General features: G+C 50.1%; 1 protein-coding gene across 1 annotated transcript in view; it reads right to left on the reverse strand.

Moving 5' to 3' along the window:
* The window catches only part of LOC109523655 (ankyrin repeat and sterile alpha motif domain-containing protein 1B-like), a 35148-nt gene extending 22200 nt beyond the window's left edge, over positions 1–12948 (reverse strand). The window contains exons 1-5 of the mRNA XM_019882952.1: positions 12818–12948; positions 4920–5000; positions 3841–3997; positions 588–740; positions 5–53 (exon numbers count right to left, since the gene is read on the reverse strand). Of these exons, the coding sequence (XP_019738511.1) occupies positions 5–53; positions 588–740; positions 3841–3997; positions 4920–5000; positions 12818–12948 (571 nt within the window). The remainder of the gene's footprint in view (positions 1–4; positions 54–587; positions 741–3840; positions 3998–4919; positions 5001–12817) is intronic.
* Positions 12949–13639: the final 691 nt, after the last annotated feature.

Genomic DNA, 13639 nt, shown 5'->3' on the forward strand with positions numbered 1-13639 from the left:
CGGCCGCGCACGCCCATCAGGTTGGGGTGGGCGCTCACCAGCATGCACACCACCTGGGGGCACACGAGACGCGGTGACGGCGCCGGGCTCAACTTTTGACCTCTTGCCGCCACGGCAACATTTTCATTCATAGTCATGCGATGCCGCCTCGCTCATTAAAGATTCATGGCCGCTGCGTGGTTGCAGCGAAAACCATCTCGGAGAAGAAGGAAGCGGGTGTGGTCGAATGACAGGAGTGTGCTAGTATTACGGCGTGCGCGCAGTTGCGGCCTCCTTTTGGTGCCTATTTCTGTGATGTTGTGCAGGGTTAAGCCAAGGACGGAGCCCTTTCAGGAGCCGTCGCAGCAAAATGAGTCACAGGCGTAGGGAGACGTACGCCACGCCCCCTTTGAGCTGCATGCCTATGGCGGCGCTAAGCTAGGAGGGTCAAAGTGACGAATTCCGCGCGCGAGCGGCAAGAAAAGAAAAAGTAATGCCGCTCCGTTGTTCCGCTTTGATTGCGCACAACGGCATACAAAACCTCCGCGAGTGGTGAACCCAACGAAGTGGGCGGGGGGCTGTACCCTGAAAAGCAAACACTTTCATACCTGCAGACGTCCGTAGAGCGCCGCCAGGTCCAAGGGGGTCTCCTGCCGGCTGTTTCTCATGGTGGGGTCCGTCAGCTCCTGGAGCAGCACCGACACCACCTCCAAGTGGCCGTACTGCGCCGCGCAGTGCAGCGCCGTCTCCCGCTCGTGGTTCTGGATCGGATGCGGGGATGAGGAAGGGATTTGGACAAAAGGGAAGCGGGGGAGGAAAAGAGCGGGGAGGGAACACTTAACATTCAAGTCAAATATGTGGAACAAAGCAAAGCAACAATGGTGGACTTTACACGGACAAGAGCCAAGTGATTAATCGATCCAGAAGGCAAGGTCTGGTCTGTTTGCGCTTCTCACACCATTTTGAACTCGGCAGGGTTTGTTTGGCATTCCCTCCGGGGATCAGATCGCCGGCACCGCTTGTCCCCCTCGGGGGAGTTAGGGGGGCGAGAGAACCGAGTGAAGAAAATGTGGCCCCGCGGGGATTAAGGCTCCAGAACGGTGTTAAAAATTGATTGGCCGCCAGCCATAGCGCAGACATATGATGTACATATTCATGTCAAGGCCCCCAGGGGAGTTTTGACTGACACCAACATGGCGGGATGAAGTGCGCAACTGCACTGAGATCTCTTGCCAATATTTTTATTCTTATATTCCCGTGGATGAAATCGCACTTTACCTTGTGGGGGTCGGGGGGGAAATTATTAGCTACTGGGGAGCCACATAGGACACAATGCACTTCATAACCACTATCCGAACCCAATGACAAATTAAGCACGTTTTATTTTTCCCCAGTGCAAAGGGCTCTCGCATAGAAAAATGGATACCATTCAAGGGTGGCACAAAACTGCTCAACAAGAAACCAAAATGAATCGCAAGGACTGAGTGTGTAATTTTTTTTTCTCCAGCAAAAATGTTTATATTAGTTGTTTATTGAAGAGGATAAAGAATACGTGCCCATATGTATGTTATTACATTGCCACCTTAATGTCTCTTGTTAGCCTATCAATAGTTGTTTGCATTTTTTTTTTTAGCAATAAACTAACTCACCCAATTTTACAGATGTTAAGTGCATCTAAATGAGATCTAAATTTCCCACATTTTTCCTCCCTTAAACGCACCACGAACCCCCAAGCCCCTCCCATTTGTTCAAACGGTCGATTCATCATCGTTTACATAGCGTAATATGGTTTTAATAACGCCGCCGTGACATAGCGCCTTTCATCAATGCGTAATGAAGCGTCGGCGAACGCAGCGTCATCCATCACGGTGTGCGGTCGGTGCGACAAACCAGGACAATTAGGGGTGCATTATGTGCCAGAGTGGCGGTGGGGTGGGGAAAAAAAAAATGGACAACGGATGCGCTGTATTTAGAGGCAATAACGACACTGTGACTGCATTAGTCAGTCCATTATCAGGCGCAGCGGAGGAGATAAGCACACTGGATTGGCCACTTGCAACCACCGAGGGGGCTTTGATTTGGATATTAGACTGTGCCCCAGCTGTAAAGACAGATTTTTGCAAGCACTTTGTGGAAAGTAAAAACACCGAGAAACCATTTTAGGATGTTCAATGCATGCCAGAGCAACAGGGGGAGCTCTAACCTTATCTTGGGGCCATTTTAGCTTTGAACAAGCTCAAATGCTGCAAAATGTTTTTTTACCGACATGTCCCTGCGGGTGTTACGACTTACCAGCGGTAACACCCGATTGGGAGCGGTAGTAGGCAGTAATAAGTGCAAAGTGTTATTTAAAAATTAATAAAGCCGCAGGCGGCAGGAAGTCAAAGTGTTCCTGTTATTGAAAAGAAGGAAGTGTAAACGTGCAGCTTGCTGTTGGGATTAGTTGTTTAATTTAAGGCAAATTAAAATTTGCTCATCCAGATGACGCATCCCAGGAGACATTTTGCAACCTCCCGATTGGCTCCTGACTGTGACACAGCCCCGCCTCCCGTGAGCCCCATTCGCCTATTTTATTCATTTTAAACGAGAACACGTATTTGTTCTGAGGGGCTGGCCGGGGATGACCGGGCGACAGCGGGCGGAACGGCGCGAGCTGAGAGGCGAGGGCGGCGGAGACAAAGGGAAGACCCGGCGCTCCATCTTGGCGGCGCGGGCCATTTATTTCCATTACGCTCTTGCGGACAGTTTTCCGATAGTGAGCGGGCGCCGCCACTGATTGTGTTGGGGAGAGGCGGCTTTCCGCTAATGACACACGACGAGACGGGCTCCGTTTCAGCTTTGCCTATTACATATTGCTTCTTGAATCATGACATCATCATCACGGGGGCGATTCGAGCTGCGGGGAAGTTTTGCTTTGAGTGCTTTCGCGGCCAGTTGAGGTTCACTGTCAAACTAAAATGGTCTTGCATGTATTTAAAAGAACCTCTGTTTGGTGGGAAAGAGAACTTTCAGGTTAGCTTCAGGCCACACTCGCAGGGACATAACGGAATGCGATGAACCCTCAAGGTGCCTTACACAGCAAAAATACATTTTCATCGTTTAAATATTTATCATACCCAATTTGAAATGTGTAACAATCTAATATCAAACCCGAGACTGAAAAATGTCTTTGGTAATTCCTCCTTCGACTGCCAGTCATCTGACAGGAGTGAGGAAAACTGTGGCTAATGCTAAAGCTGCTCAATGCTGGGGTGGGTGGGCCCTGAAAACGCTGACCCCAAGACAAATTCACAACTTGCAGAAGCAGTACAGTTTCTTTCTCACGATCCATCACTTCACACCGACACGGGGGGCGCGCACACACACCAGAAACAAAAACAGCCGCGGATTTAAACTCGCGGGAGCAATTAGGCGCTAAATGGCGAGCTGGCTGGGGTTTACCGCCGCCTCCTGACATCCACTCACCTCCGATTATCCCACACTGCAGGCTTCCCTCATCCATCAGGTACCTCTCTCTCCCGCGCTGGTGACCTTTCGCGCTTATTACGGCCTTCTCACGCACTCGCAGGTTACTCCTAGGTTACTTCCCTTGCGGACAAACTTTGTGACGTGTGCGTGTCGACTGAGGACAAGACGACGACGGGGAAAATATACGGCGCGTCATGAACACCCCAAACGACACATCGATCTTTTATGTGGATTCACAGCTGACCGAGCAAGAAGTGGAAGCGCCTCTCGGACGACAGAATAAACTCGCTAGACATAACTTTAGGTACACCTGTGCTGTCGAAGGAAGTCCTGTTTTTTTTTTTTTTCTGAGGCATCTATTTGGAGGCAAGGGCTGATTTTTCTTGTGCTCACCTGCTGGTTGACTTGGCAGCGCGAGGGCCCGTGTCGGATGAGGATGCGCACGATGTCCACGTCGCCCCGCCAGGCGGCCAAGTGCAGCGGCACGCAGCCCTTGCTGTCGGCCACATTGGCCGACGCCTCGAACTGGAGCAGCTTCAGCACCACCTCCCTGAAGACGGCGATGAAGAAGAACACAAAAGTTAACGACGCTCACTTTTGTCCCCGTTTATCCATCAGTGCCGCTCGCACTCCCGAGACCCGATAAGAGCGTGTCATCACATCAACAAGCGGCGGGGCTATTTAACCACAAACAGTCGGCGTTCCCGAAACAGGAAGTCCCCAGCCGAGGTGGCTGATTTGCATTCCAAATGTCAGCCGGGGAAGCCGAGCAGAGAGGAGGCGGCGACTAACAAGCTGCTAATTTCAATCATTCGGAACGATGCTCGGCGCCGCTGGGACTTGGAAAAAAAAAAAAATAAATGACTAAATGAATAATATTTCCAGATTCCTTTTGTAAGGCCCCCCCGCCCCTTCTGGCCCGCTGATCTGCAGCAGGAAATCCACATAATTGCCCCCAAAACACGCCGCTAATCCTCCGTCTGCGGGAAGGCGGTGGCTCGCCGGCTAATCCGCGCCGCCGTGTTGTCAAGACCTTGTTTGGAGGGACGACACATTAGCCACTTTCAATTAGCATCATATGGCTTGGAGGCAGCCAAATTGGAACTCAGAAGCACCACCGAGAATTCTTTTGAAAAAGCTAGTTTTACCTAGCGACAATAAATCAGTGGACCGAAAAAAAAAAAAAAAAAGGTGGTCCTTCTGAAAGGATTTTGGCAGAGAGATTTTGTCCTTTTGAACCACTTACTACACAGATGGCCGATGCTAAATTGCCAAGAACTTCTGTTTTGAGAGAGAACTATTTACTTGTACGGGGCAACGTGAATGGAATGGGAAGGCTGCCGCGTGCCCTTTTATTCCTGCTTCTTATGAATCACGCGGCCGCAGCAAGAGGCGGGACTAATTGTTCCCTGCTTACGTTTCCCCGCACGTCAAGACACACACACACAAAAGCTGGTGTGTGCATTCGTTACCTGTGTCCGTTGAGCGCGGCGTGATGCAGCGGCGTGTATCCCGAGCTGTCCGTGCAGTTGACGTTGAGGCCCTTCCACATGCTGGGGAGGAGACACAAACGCATCGTATGAGAAAACAAGAAGCTAATAGTTTCTTGTTGGTTTGATTAATCAGGCAGGCTAAGGAAGTAACCCGGAGGCAACGCGCCAACATGTCTTCCCTCCCATAACGCACCTCGACAAGCCATGCCTTCACTTTACTAATTAATCAATCAGACGAAAAGCATTTGGACTAGTGCCACTCGCCGCAACATCCGACGCAATCCAATGAGAAACTTCCATCGAATCGATTCGTGGACGAATAACGTCCATTTGTTCATCTCTCTGTGCCAGCGACGTATAGCGACAGGCAGAATAAGGAGATGCTCAGTCATTGGATTTCAAGGGAGACCTTGGAAAAGTGAGGCCTGGTTTGGTGAGTGACGTGGGTGTCAGTGACTGAAAGTGGTCAACTCGCATTAGCAGATGGCCACTAACTGGCAAACCGTTAGCCAGTCTGTGTGAGGAAAGTGTCAACGTGATTCGTGGCCGAAGGAAGAGGAACAGGCGAACGCTTTGTCGTTGCTGCCAAGCGCCTCACGCAAACCAAAGTCTTCTGCTCTGAAAAACGAAGAGCAGGAGACGGCGGCAGCGGCAAATTGGGGGCGAGCGAGCAGGGGTGACAACCGCCGATAACAACAGACAGGAAGTGGCCTTGCTTCATTTCCTGTTGCCAGGAGAGACGCGCACCAGCTCGCATCTTTTTGACCTGCCAGGTGACAAACGCTCACACAGCCGCTGCTGCGCCACTAAATCAGTCGCTGTCCTTTCATGTTGAACCCCACAAAGACTTTCAATTCCCATGACGCTTTCTTGAGGGCATGAATATTCGACTTTGCAGCCGGTATGGAGATTTGCAACAGCATTAAATGCATTTTCAAGAAGAGCACTGATTGGATACCCGAACGAGCTAACAGCTCAGTCTGCTGACGGTTCAGCTCCTAAAAAGGCTAAAAGTATTGGGACGGGGCCTAGCAGCAAAAGATGAGACAAAAACGATTATATATGATTTTTTTTTAAGTGCAGTTAACAACAAATAAAGCTAAAATAAGAAAGTACAGCAAGCATCTGACTCCTCTTGCCTCCAGTGTTGTTATTTTGTGCGCGAGTGCGCGTGCTTGGCAGCAGCCCAGCGGCGACCAAAGAACAATGCCTATATAAGGCGTGGAAGGAGCCTCCGCGCCTTCGGTAAATCTCACGCTAACGTAGCACGCGCAGATGGTGCGCGTCGCCATGGCAACCCGCCGTCCTGGGATGAATCAGCGACAAATGCTCCCCCCACCTAAAACAAGCGACCTTTTGCTGAATCTTCTTTTTTTTCCCACTCCCCCCGTGCGACCGAGATTGCTTTTTTTTTCCAGCACCCAAAACACCGAAAAGCACGAAAGGGGCCGTGTCCAAAGAGGCTACCTGTGGTGTTGCCGGCGAACGCCAACTTGCGCTCCACTATAAATACACAACAGGGCGGCGCTATAAAAATCAAGTGCCTGTGCCGTGGGGGAGGCGGGGAGCATCAACAACGCCCGGCGTGATTTAGGGCCCGCGATGACACGAGACGGCTCCCGGCAAGCATCTGGCATCGCCGCGACGGCGAGTCGAAACAAACGAAAAAAAAAAAAGGAGTGTCGTGAATCAAGACGTTAGGAGGCCCCCGGCCGGAGGTAAATATCTCGATGTGCACAATCCCTGCCCCTAACTCCAAAACAGATTTTCGAGAGACGCTGTGGATCAACAAGCTTTGTGATAAACTGAACATAAAACACCACGTATGAAATGATCTTCCAAGCATTTTTTTTTTTTTTTAGAATCACGACTGGCTAAGGTCCCGTTGAATATGGTTTCCATGCCGTTGACGGAAAAAGACGATTGTTTCAGAATTCTCTCCGTTGTTTTTGCTGATTGCGAGAGTGGAAAAACTGTCCAGTACGCCGCTTAACAAACAGACGGGCGTCTCGAGGGTATTTGCCCCTTTCGGCCTTGTCACTTCCTGGTTCCCACCAACCAGCTTCTCTGCGACATGGCCCCTGTGGGCGCTCCGTCCCAAGGAAGGGAGGGCGTGTGGTGATGGTAGGAGGAACGAGTGGGGGGGTCAATGCCGAGCCTGGAAGACTTCAGCACGGAGCTCAGGCATGAACGGCAAGGCTCATGAAAGATGCAGGAACATATGGACACGAGCCCCCCCCCCGCACCTCCTGCTATACGACCCACTTCACACGGATCATGTGACTCATTCCCGCGCCAGCAAGAGTCGATGTCGAGTCAGCGGGAAGGAGGGCGCCGACAGAACGCCGCAAACGCCAGGCCGCACTCGGAATATGCGCGGGCATATGTTGCCATCTTGTCAGCGGGTTGGAGGCGCAGGTGGCCGAGGCGAGCTGCCACGTTGCGTTTTGCGAAATGTTGCCGTTTTGGGGGCTTGTTTGCAAGTCAACAGAAAAATGCAAACAATGGAAAAGCTGGTTCGTTTTGGGGTTTTTTTTTTCCCCTAAACAAAAGGGTAACAGAAAATGGAAAAAATATTTTAAAAACCAACATTAGATCTCTGAATTTGACAGCGGAAATAAAATTATATTTTTGAAAGATGACCGCATGACGCTTGCCTGGAAAAATGAAAGTAGCATTTGTGCCAACAGTGCATACATTGAATACACTGTGACTACATCGCCACCTACTGGCCTGGCATGCACTTTGCGGCCGGAATGTAGCCGTTTACCCAGGCAAATGTCTTGTCTGCAGTTTTAACGTTGCTGTTTTTGTGTCAACGTGGCATGAGAGCTCGGTCGCGGTCATTTATCGCCACCGGCTACAACCTTCCTTCGTCTGAGCGGCAAGCAAACGCACGCCGCCACCGGCGGATCCCCTCGGCTGGGTCGTTATCGATGCGCCCCGCGGGGGCCTCGTATTTTGGCACGCAAATGGGGAGGGGAGAGCGGCGGAGCGGCAAACCGAGAAGAAACGATGGACGGGACGATTCGGATTTGCCCCGCCTGCTAATCTGAGAAAGATGAGCGGCTCGCAAAAGAAGCCCCACCCACCACCACCACCACCACCACCGCTGTTTTAAAATATTGAAGAACCGAAGTCATGCACAGTTTTGCTTCATCGCTGCATGCAAAGCTTCTTCCACGCCAAATGCTTCCAGGCAGACAAATGCAAAAAAATAAAATAAAAAAAACCCTCAAACACACTCAAGCATACTTTCATACAATTGCACTCTCACACATTCATTTTCACACACACAAACGGTCACACTAACCTACAGAAACTCTCACACACAGTCATTATCTCCCTCTCTCATGCTCTCATTTACTCTCACATATCTCTTCCGTTCACTCATTAATGTACGCCCATCCTCTCAGAAATATACTTTTTCACACACTCCCGAACAAATTAATTGAAGGAGAAACTCACTCTCACACGTGCGCATGCACACACACACACTCTGGACACAGAAAAGTGCTGACTGGCTGCCGAGAGGTACAAGAAAAGACCCGAAAGAGGACACGTCCTGCAGCTTTGTGAACAGACCAAGATTTGACATCGGGCAGCCTGAGCCGAGCAACAGTTAGGAAGGCGCTGTGCTCAAAAACGTCCCCCAAACAGTCACAGACAATTTGGGGGGGGGGGGTTCAGATGCTTTCAAAGTCCCTCTACATTAAAAAAAAAAAAGACCTGATTATTCTTTGGGCCGTGTGTGTTTGGCGGCGGCATCGTTACAGAAGCTTTTTGCTCCCGCCTGAGCGTCGTCACCTGTAGGATGTTCGAGACAACGAGACACAATCTTTTCACGCCGTCGACAATGTTGTTTCCACAAACACGAGACAAAGAGCGATTTTCGGCACACAGAGGCACACGCTCTCGCTCACGGCGCCAACGCCGTCTGCAAAGCCCCGCGGTGAATTATATCAAACGTTCTCCAAAAGCTTTTCCGCTAGCAGCTCCCCACACACACACACACAAAAAAAAACCTCCCTTGGAGGTGCGCTTGCCCCCCCCAACCCTCCAAAAAAGAAAGAAAAAAAGTCCCCGCAAGACAACCTGCCCCAATTACATAGCATTAGCCTGCTCACACTGTGAGCGACAATGCAAAAGTGAAATCCAACGTGTTTGACAACCACGATTTGCATACAAAATGCACTTCAGTGTGGTGGATGGTGAAGCAGCATTTGGCTCATTACACGGCTATGGGTTGGAAAGAAAGTAAAATACCAAATAAGCCACAAACGCATAACATAATGTCAAAAATAATTAGATCTAAACAAAAAAATAACTGTCCCCTAATAAACTGAGTATAAAAAATAAAAAGAAACCCAAATATGTAAAAATATAAATCTCATTAAAAACGACCTCAAATAAAATAAATATGCCAAATAAATCCGAGTGCATTCTGTCATCTGCTCTGTTCAAATTCTCCTGGATTGAAACATTGACCTCCTTGAGGTCAAGTCTGCTTTTTTTCTCCCAAACGGAGGTCCACATCCCTTCTCATCACCCCCCCTTCCCCACTCTCTTACCTACCTCAGGGCCAGACGGCCCACAAATGCTCGCACGGTGACTCAGCGGGGATGGAAAAGGGCAGAGGGGCGGGAAGGGGATTCGAATGAAACAGGAAGTAGCGAGAAAGATGAGTCAAGGTGCGTGTTGTAAATCACGCTTAACCATGACGTGGGGCCTTCACAGCCACAACACGCGATAAAAGATGACTCCGCCACCCCTTTTGGGTCCCTACCCGACTTCTCCTTTGATATGACACGGCACGACACTCTCACTTGTTTACTTTCAAAATGGAAAACTAGTCGGGACTGAGCTTGATTCAACAAAAATGAAGTCAATTCCAGATGAAAACAGGGAAAAACTTTGATTTTGTTTCATAGAGCAACCCGTCTAGACAGCTGACCTCTAGTTAGGCCTGGGCTGCTTTGTTTAAAACGTTAGCAAGAAGGACGGAAGTCTGGTTGTGGATAAATTTGAGCAACAGCTACCCGCTTAGGCAGACACCGACCTGGGCATTAATGAATCATTTCAGAGTTTTTGTTTTTGAAATGTGCTAAGTGATAGTCCCAATCAATCCGGCGAGGCCTTAACGAGGCACACGAACTTTGCGGAGAGCGATCGCCCGAATGCAAAAGGCCAAACGGGACGCCGCATATTGCCAAAATGTCACCCCGCCGTGTTAGAAAAGCATCGACGAGGCGGCAGAGAGTTAGCGACAAAGGTGTCGATAACGTTTCGCCGGATGGGAAAACAAACAGCCTGGAGTCATTCGAAGATGAATGAATCTGTACGATGGCTGCCGTCGGGAAGGTAATTGGTTTTCCTCCCGGCCAGATAACGAGCGTGGAGGACTCCCAAACAAGACCTGAGTGAAGGCGAAAGGGAGACGAAGAAGAAAAGGGAGGACGCTGGAAGGAGATGCGACGCGCGATGGCTTGCAAAGTGTGGAGGCCGAAGCCCGCAGGGGCACTCGACAATGCTTACTCAGGAGCTCCAGTGTCTCCCCGTCGAGTCAGGAGGCAAGGAAGACTACACCGCGTCAATGAATAAGCTGCTGACACATGAGCATCTGTTGCAGAGACGGACAGCAGTGTTCAGAAAAGCAATTTTCTCTCCCGACGTGTCATTTTATCCGATCATTACAATAAACGTCGCAAATTCTCGAGTGCCAGGATTCGGCGGGACCGACGTGCAGTCGGGTGGATGATTAACGGTCCATTTTTCATTGAGCAGTTCAGCAGCAGATGAATATTTGATGCCTCATTTTAAGAAAAGATGAATCCCGCACATATTTCATGGCATGCCGAAGCTAGTTAGAGGATAACTGCACGTTAATCGCCCTCAGCGAAAGGCTGCGGGGGAATGTGCGTCACGTGTGTGGAAGCCAAGTTCAAAAAGGCGTGTTATTGTCATAATGGGACAAAACGCCACGACGGGCATGATCTAGATGGGACTTTCAAATGCACATTAATGCAGATGTGACTAGTTTGCTGCCAAACCGGGCGGCAGAATGATTTAAAATCGTGTCATCAAGTTCAGTTTTAAAACGACAACAGTCGCGTCTGGTCAGGCCCTCTCGCCATGATAGCAGCTCGGGCGTCATCCATCATGAGGGCCGCGCGGAATGTGTGATGTTACGCAGGGTCACAGGCCTGTAGATTAGATGGGCCTGACACAGGACGTAAAGTACTTCTTCCTGTTATTAGCGTCCGTTTAGCTGCGTTTGCCCTTCCCCCGCCGCCCGGTGAGTCAAAAATACAAACATGGGCGAACGGAGTGTGAGAGCTTGTCTTCTCTGGGGACTCACTTAAAGCTTGTTTGTTTGCAAAAGTGGAGGAGGAGGAGGAGGAGGAGGTGGCGGCGGAAAATGAGATACAAGGGAGTGAGCAACGCAAAAAATAAATAAATAAAAAAATAGGACGACAACGCGGGCTTCCCCTGAATGTGACAAGCTAACATCTGCACGCCGTCATGACTCATTCGCAGCCGTACCGGTGCATGAATGAGGATGGGGGGGGGGGGGTCCTCTCATCCTCTCCACTACGAGAGGATGCAAAAATAGCATCAAATATTCATTGATTTAAAAGTTAACATTGGAACAGGAATGCCAGCATTCCTCAAAATCAATTTTTTGCAGTTGGCATTTTCTCAGGATCCGTTTTAAGTGTTTTAAAAAAAATGCCCCTTTCTTAAAAGTTCACATCTGCACAGGAACCACAACAAGTATTTTCAGAAAGAGCCAGTTGGACACTTTAAGGGTTAGCAATGACACAGGAACAATAACAAAAGTCCAGTTGGAGAATTATTTCTAAATGTAAGCATTTGCACACAAACAACAATGACGGCGTTTTCTTAAATAGCATGCTTTGAAAATCCTCCACTTGGAAACTGAAAGTTAGCATTTGGACAGGTACAAAAAACGTACACCTCTGAAGTAGTTTTTTTTTCGCAACAGGTTGAGGTCATCCCTGAGAGGAAACGAATCGTGACATCATCACTGTATGGATTTCCCGCCGCATGCGATCAACTCGTCTTCTGGTTGTGGGCTCGTCGTGCTTTCGAACCTCATGACTTAGGAATGCTATTCAGCAGAGAAAGCCAAGCGGCCCTCCCACGTGCACATGTACAGGAACGACACAACCTTCAGGCATGACCTCTTCAACTCCAGCCATTTTGATTGAATTCCAATTACAGTCCTGCTTTGATATTTTGGAAATTTGCGAGTCCATTCCAAGGTCAGATAATTGAACACAAACAGTGGAGCAACACACATAGACAAATCTCACGGGCATATATTCTTTATCCTTCATGAGTCGTGAAACTACTTTGTTGCTGTCTGTTAAGAGTGTATTATACTGCCCTCTCCCTGGCAAAGCAAGCACACCAGAAGGAGCTGCACGATAAATAGAATTTTAACTAATTGAATCATGAAGCACTTCTTACGTTGTTAACCGCCTCCAATTCCGTGCAGATTAAGTAGTAGGTAGTAATGTATCTCATGGGGAAATGTCAAAAGGCTCCTGCAGGTGGACCGTGGCCCCTCGTTGAGGGGATACACCTCAGCCCGAGGCCCCTTCCCACGCTTTGATCTCGCTATTCACCTGTGCTGCAGGGGTGGGACCGGCAACCAATCACCTGAGCGGTTTCTTTGAGGTTTAGTTGAGTTAGGGCTCATTGTTTTCCATTGGACATCAAAGTAGGGGACGTTTTTTGGACTTGAAAGACTGTTGCAAGGATATGATGTCAACATATGAAGGTAAAATCTCAAAAAAGAAGCACTCTTTGATTCAAAGGCGAGAATCGTCCACGGAGAGTTGAGAACATACCTCAGCAGGTTGGGCAATGGAATGGAACCCGGGCCCGAGCCCAGCAAGCCCCTCTTGCCGCTCAGCAGCTTCTCCACCACGGCCACGTTCCCGGTGCGGGCGGCCTCGAGCAGCTCCCGCTCCTTCCCCATCCCGGCCACGAGGGCTGCACGCAGACGCCGGCCGGGCCAGCGAGGAGCGCAATCTCCCATGAAATCAATCCACGTTCGCTCTTCCCTCCACGCTCGCTTCACCGCGGGGGCATGTTGCTCATGTTGCTGGTGCTCCCGCTCGGATGCTGCAGAGCGCGTCCCCCTCCCACCGTGCGCGGTGCTCCCCGTTCATCCAGACTCGGCGCTCCGGTGCCTCCTCCGGGGAACCCGCCGTGAAGACGCCAAGTCCTTTTGGCTTCCCCCGAGCGAGTTTCCACTCTGGCCCCGCTCCTATGCAGCTGATGAAAGGCTGGAGGTGAAAGCGTGTGCGCCCACCCCGGGAAGAGGGTCCCCACGCCGTTCTTCCTTCCCTTGCTCTCCGCCGAACCTTCCGCACTGGCGGGTGCCCCCTGAGTGCAAACGGAGATCAACACACGTGCGGCAAATACGCATTTTCCGGTTCACGCTTACAAAATAAGCACATAACCGGATGTGTTTGCAAATAGCCGTTGCATTAACGACGAAATACATAATTTTAATACCTCTCCATCCAACATAATATTTAGTTAGCTTTATGGATTACAGGGTGTGTTCATATAGGTGGCAATGGAATGGAACCCGGGCCCGAGCCCAGCAAGCCCCTCTTGCCGCTCAGCAGCTTCTCCACCACGGCCACGTTCCCGGTGCGGGC

The sequence above is a fragment of the Hippocampus comes genome, unplaced genomic scaffold, assembly GCF_001891065.2.
Source record: "Hippocampus comes isolate QL1 unplaced genomic scaffold, H_comes_QL1_v1.1 scaffold53, whole genome shotgun sequence".
NCBI lineage: Eukaryota > Metazoa > Chordata > Actinopteri > Syngnathiformes > Syngnathidae > Hippocampus > Hippocampus comes.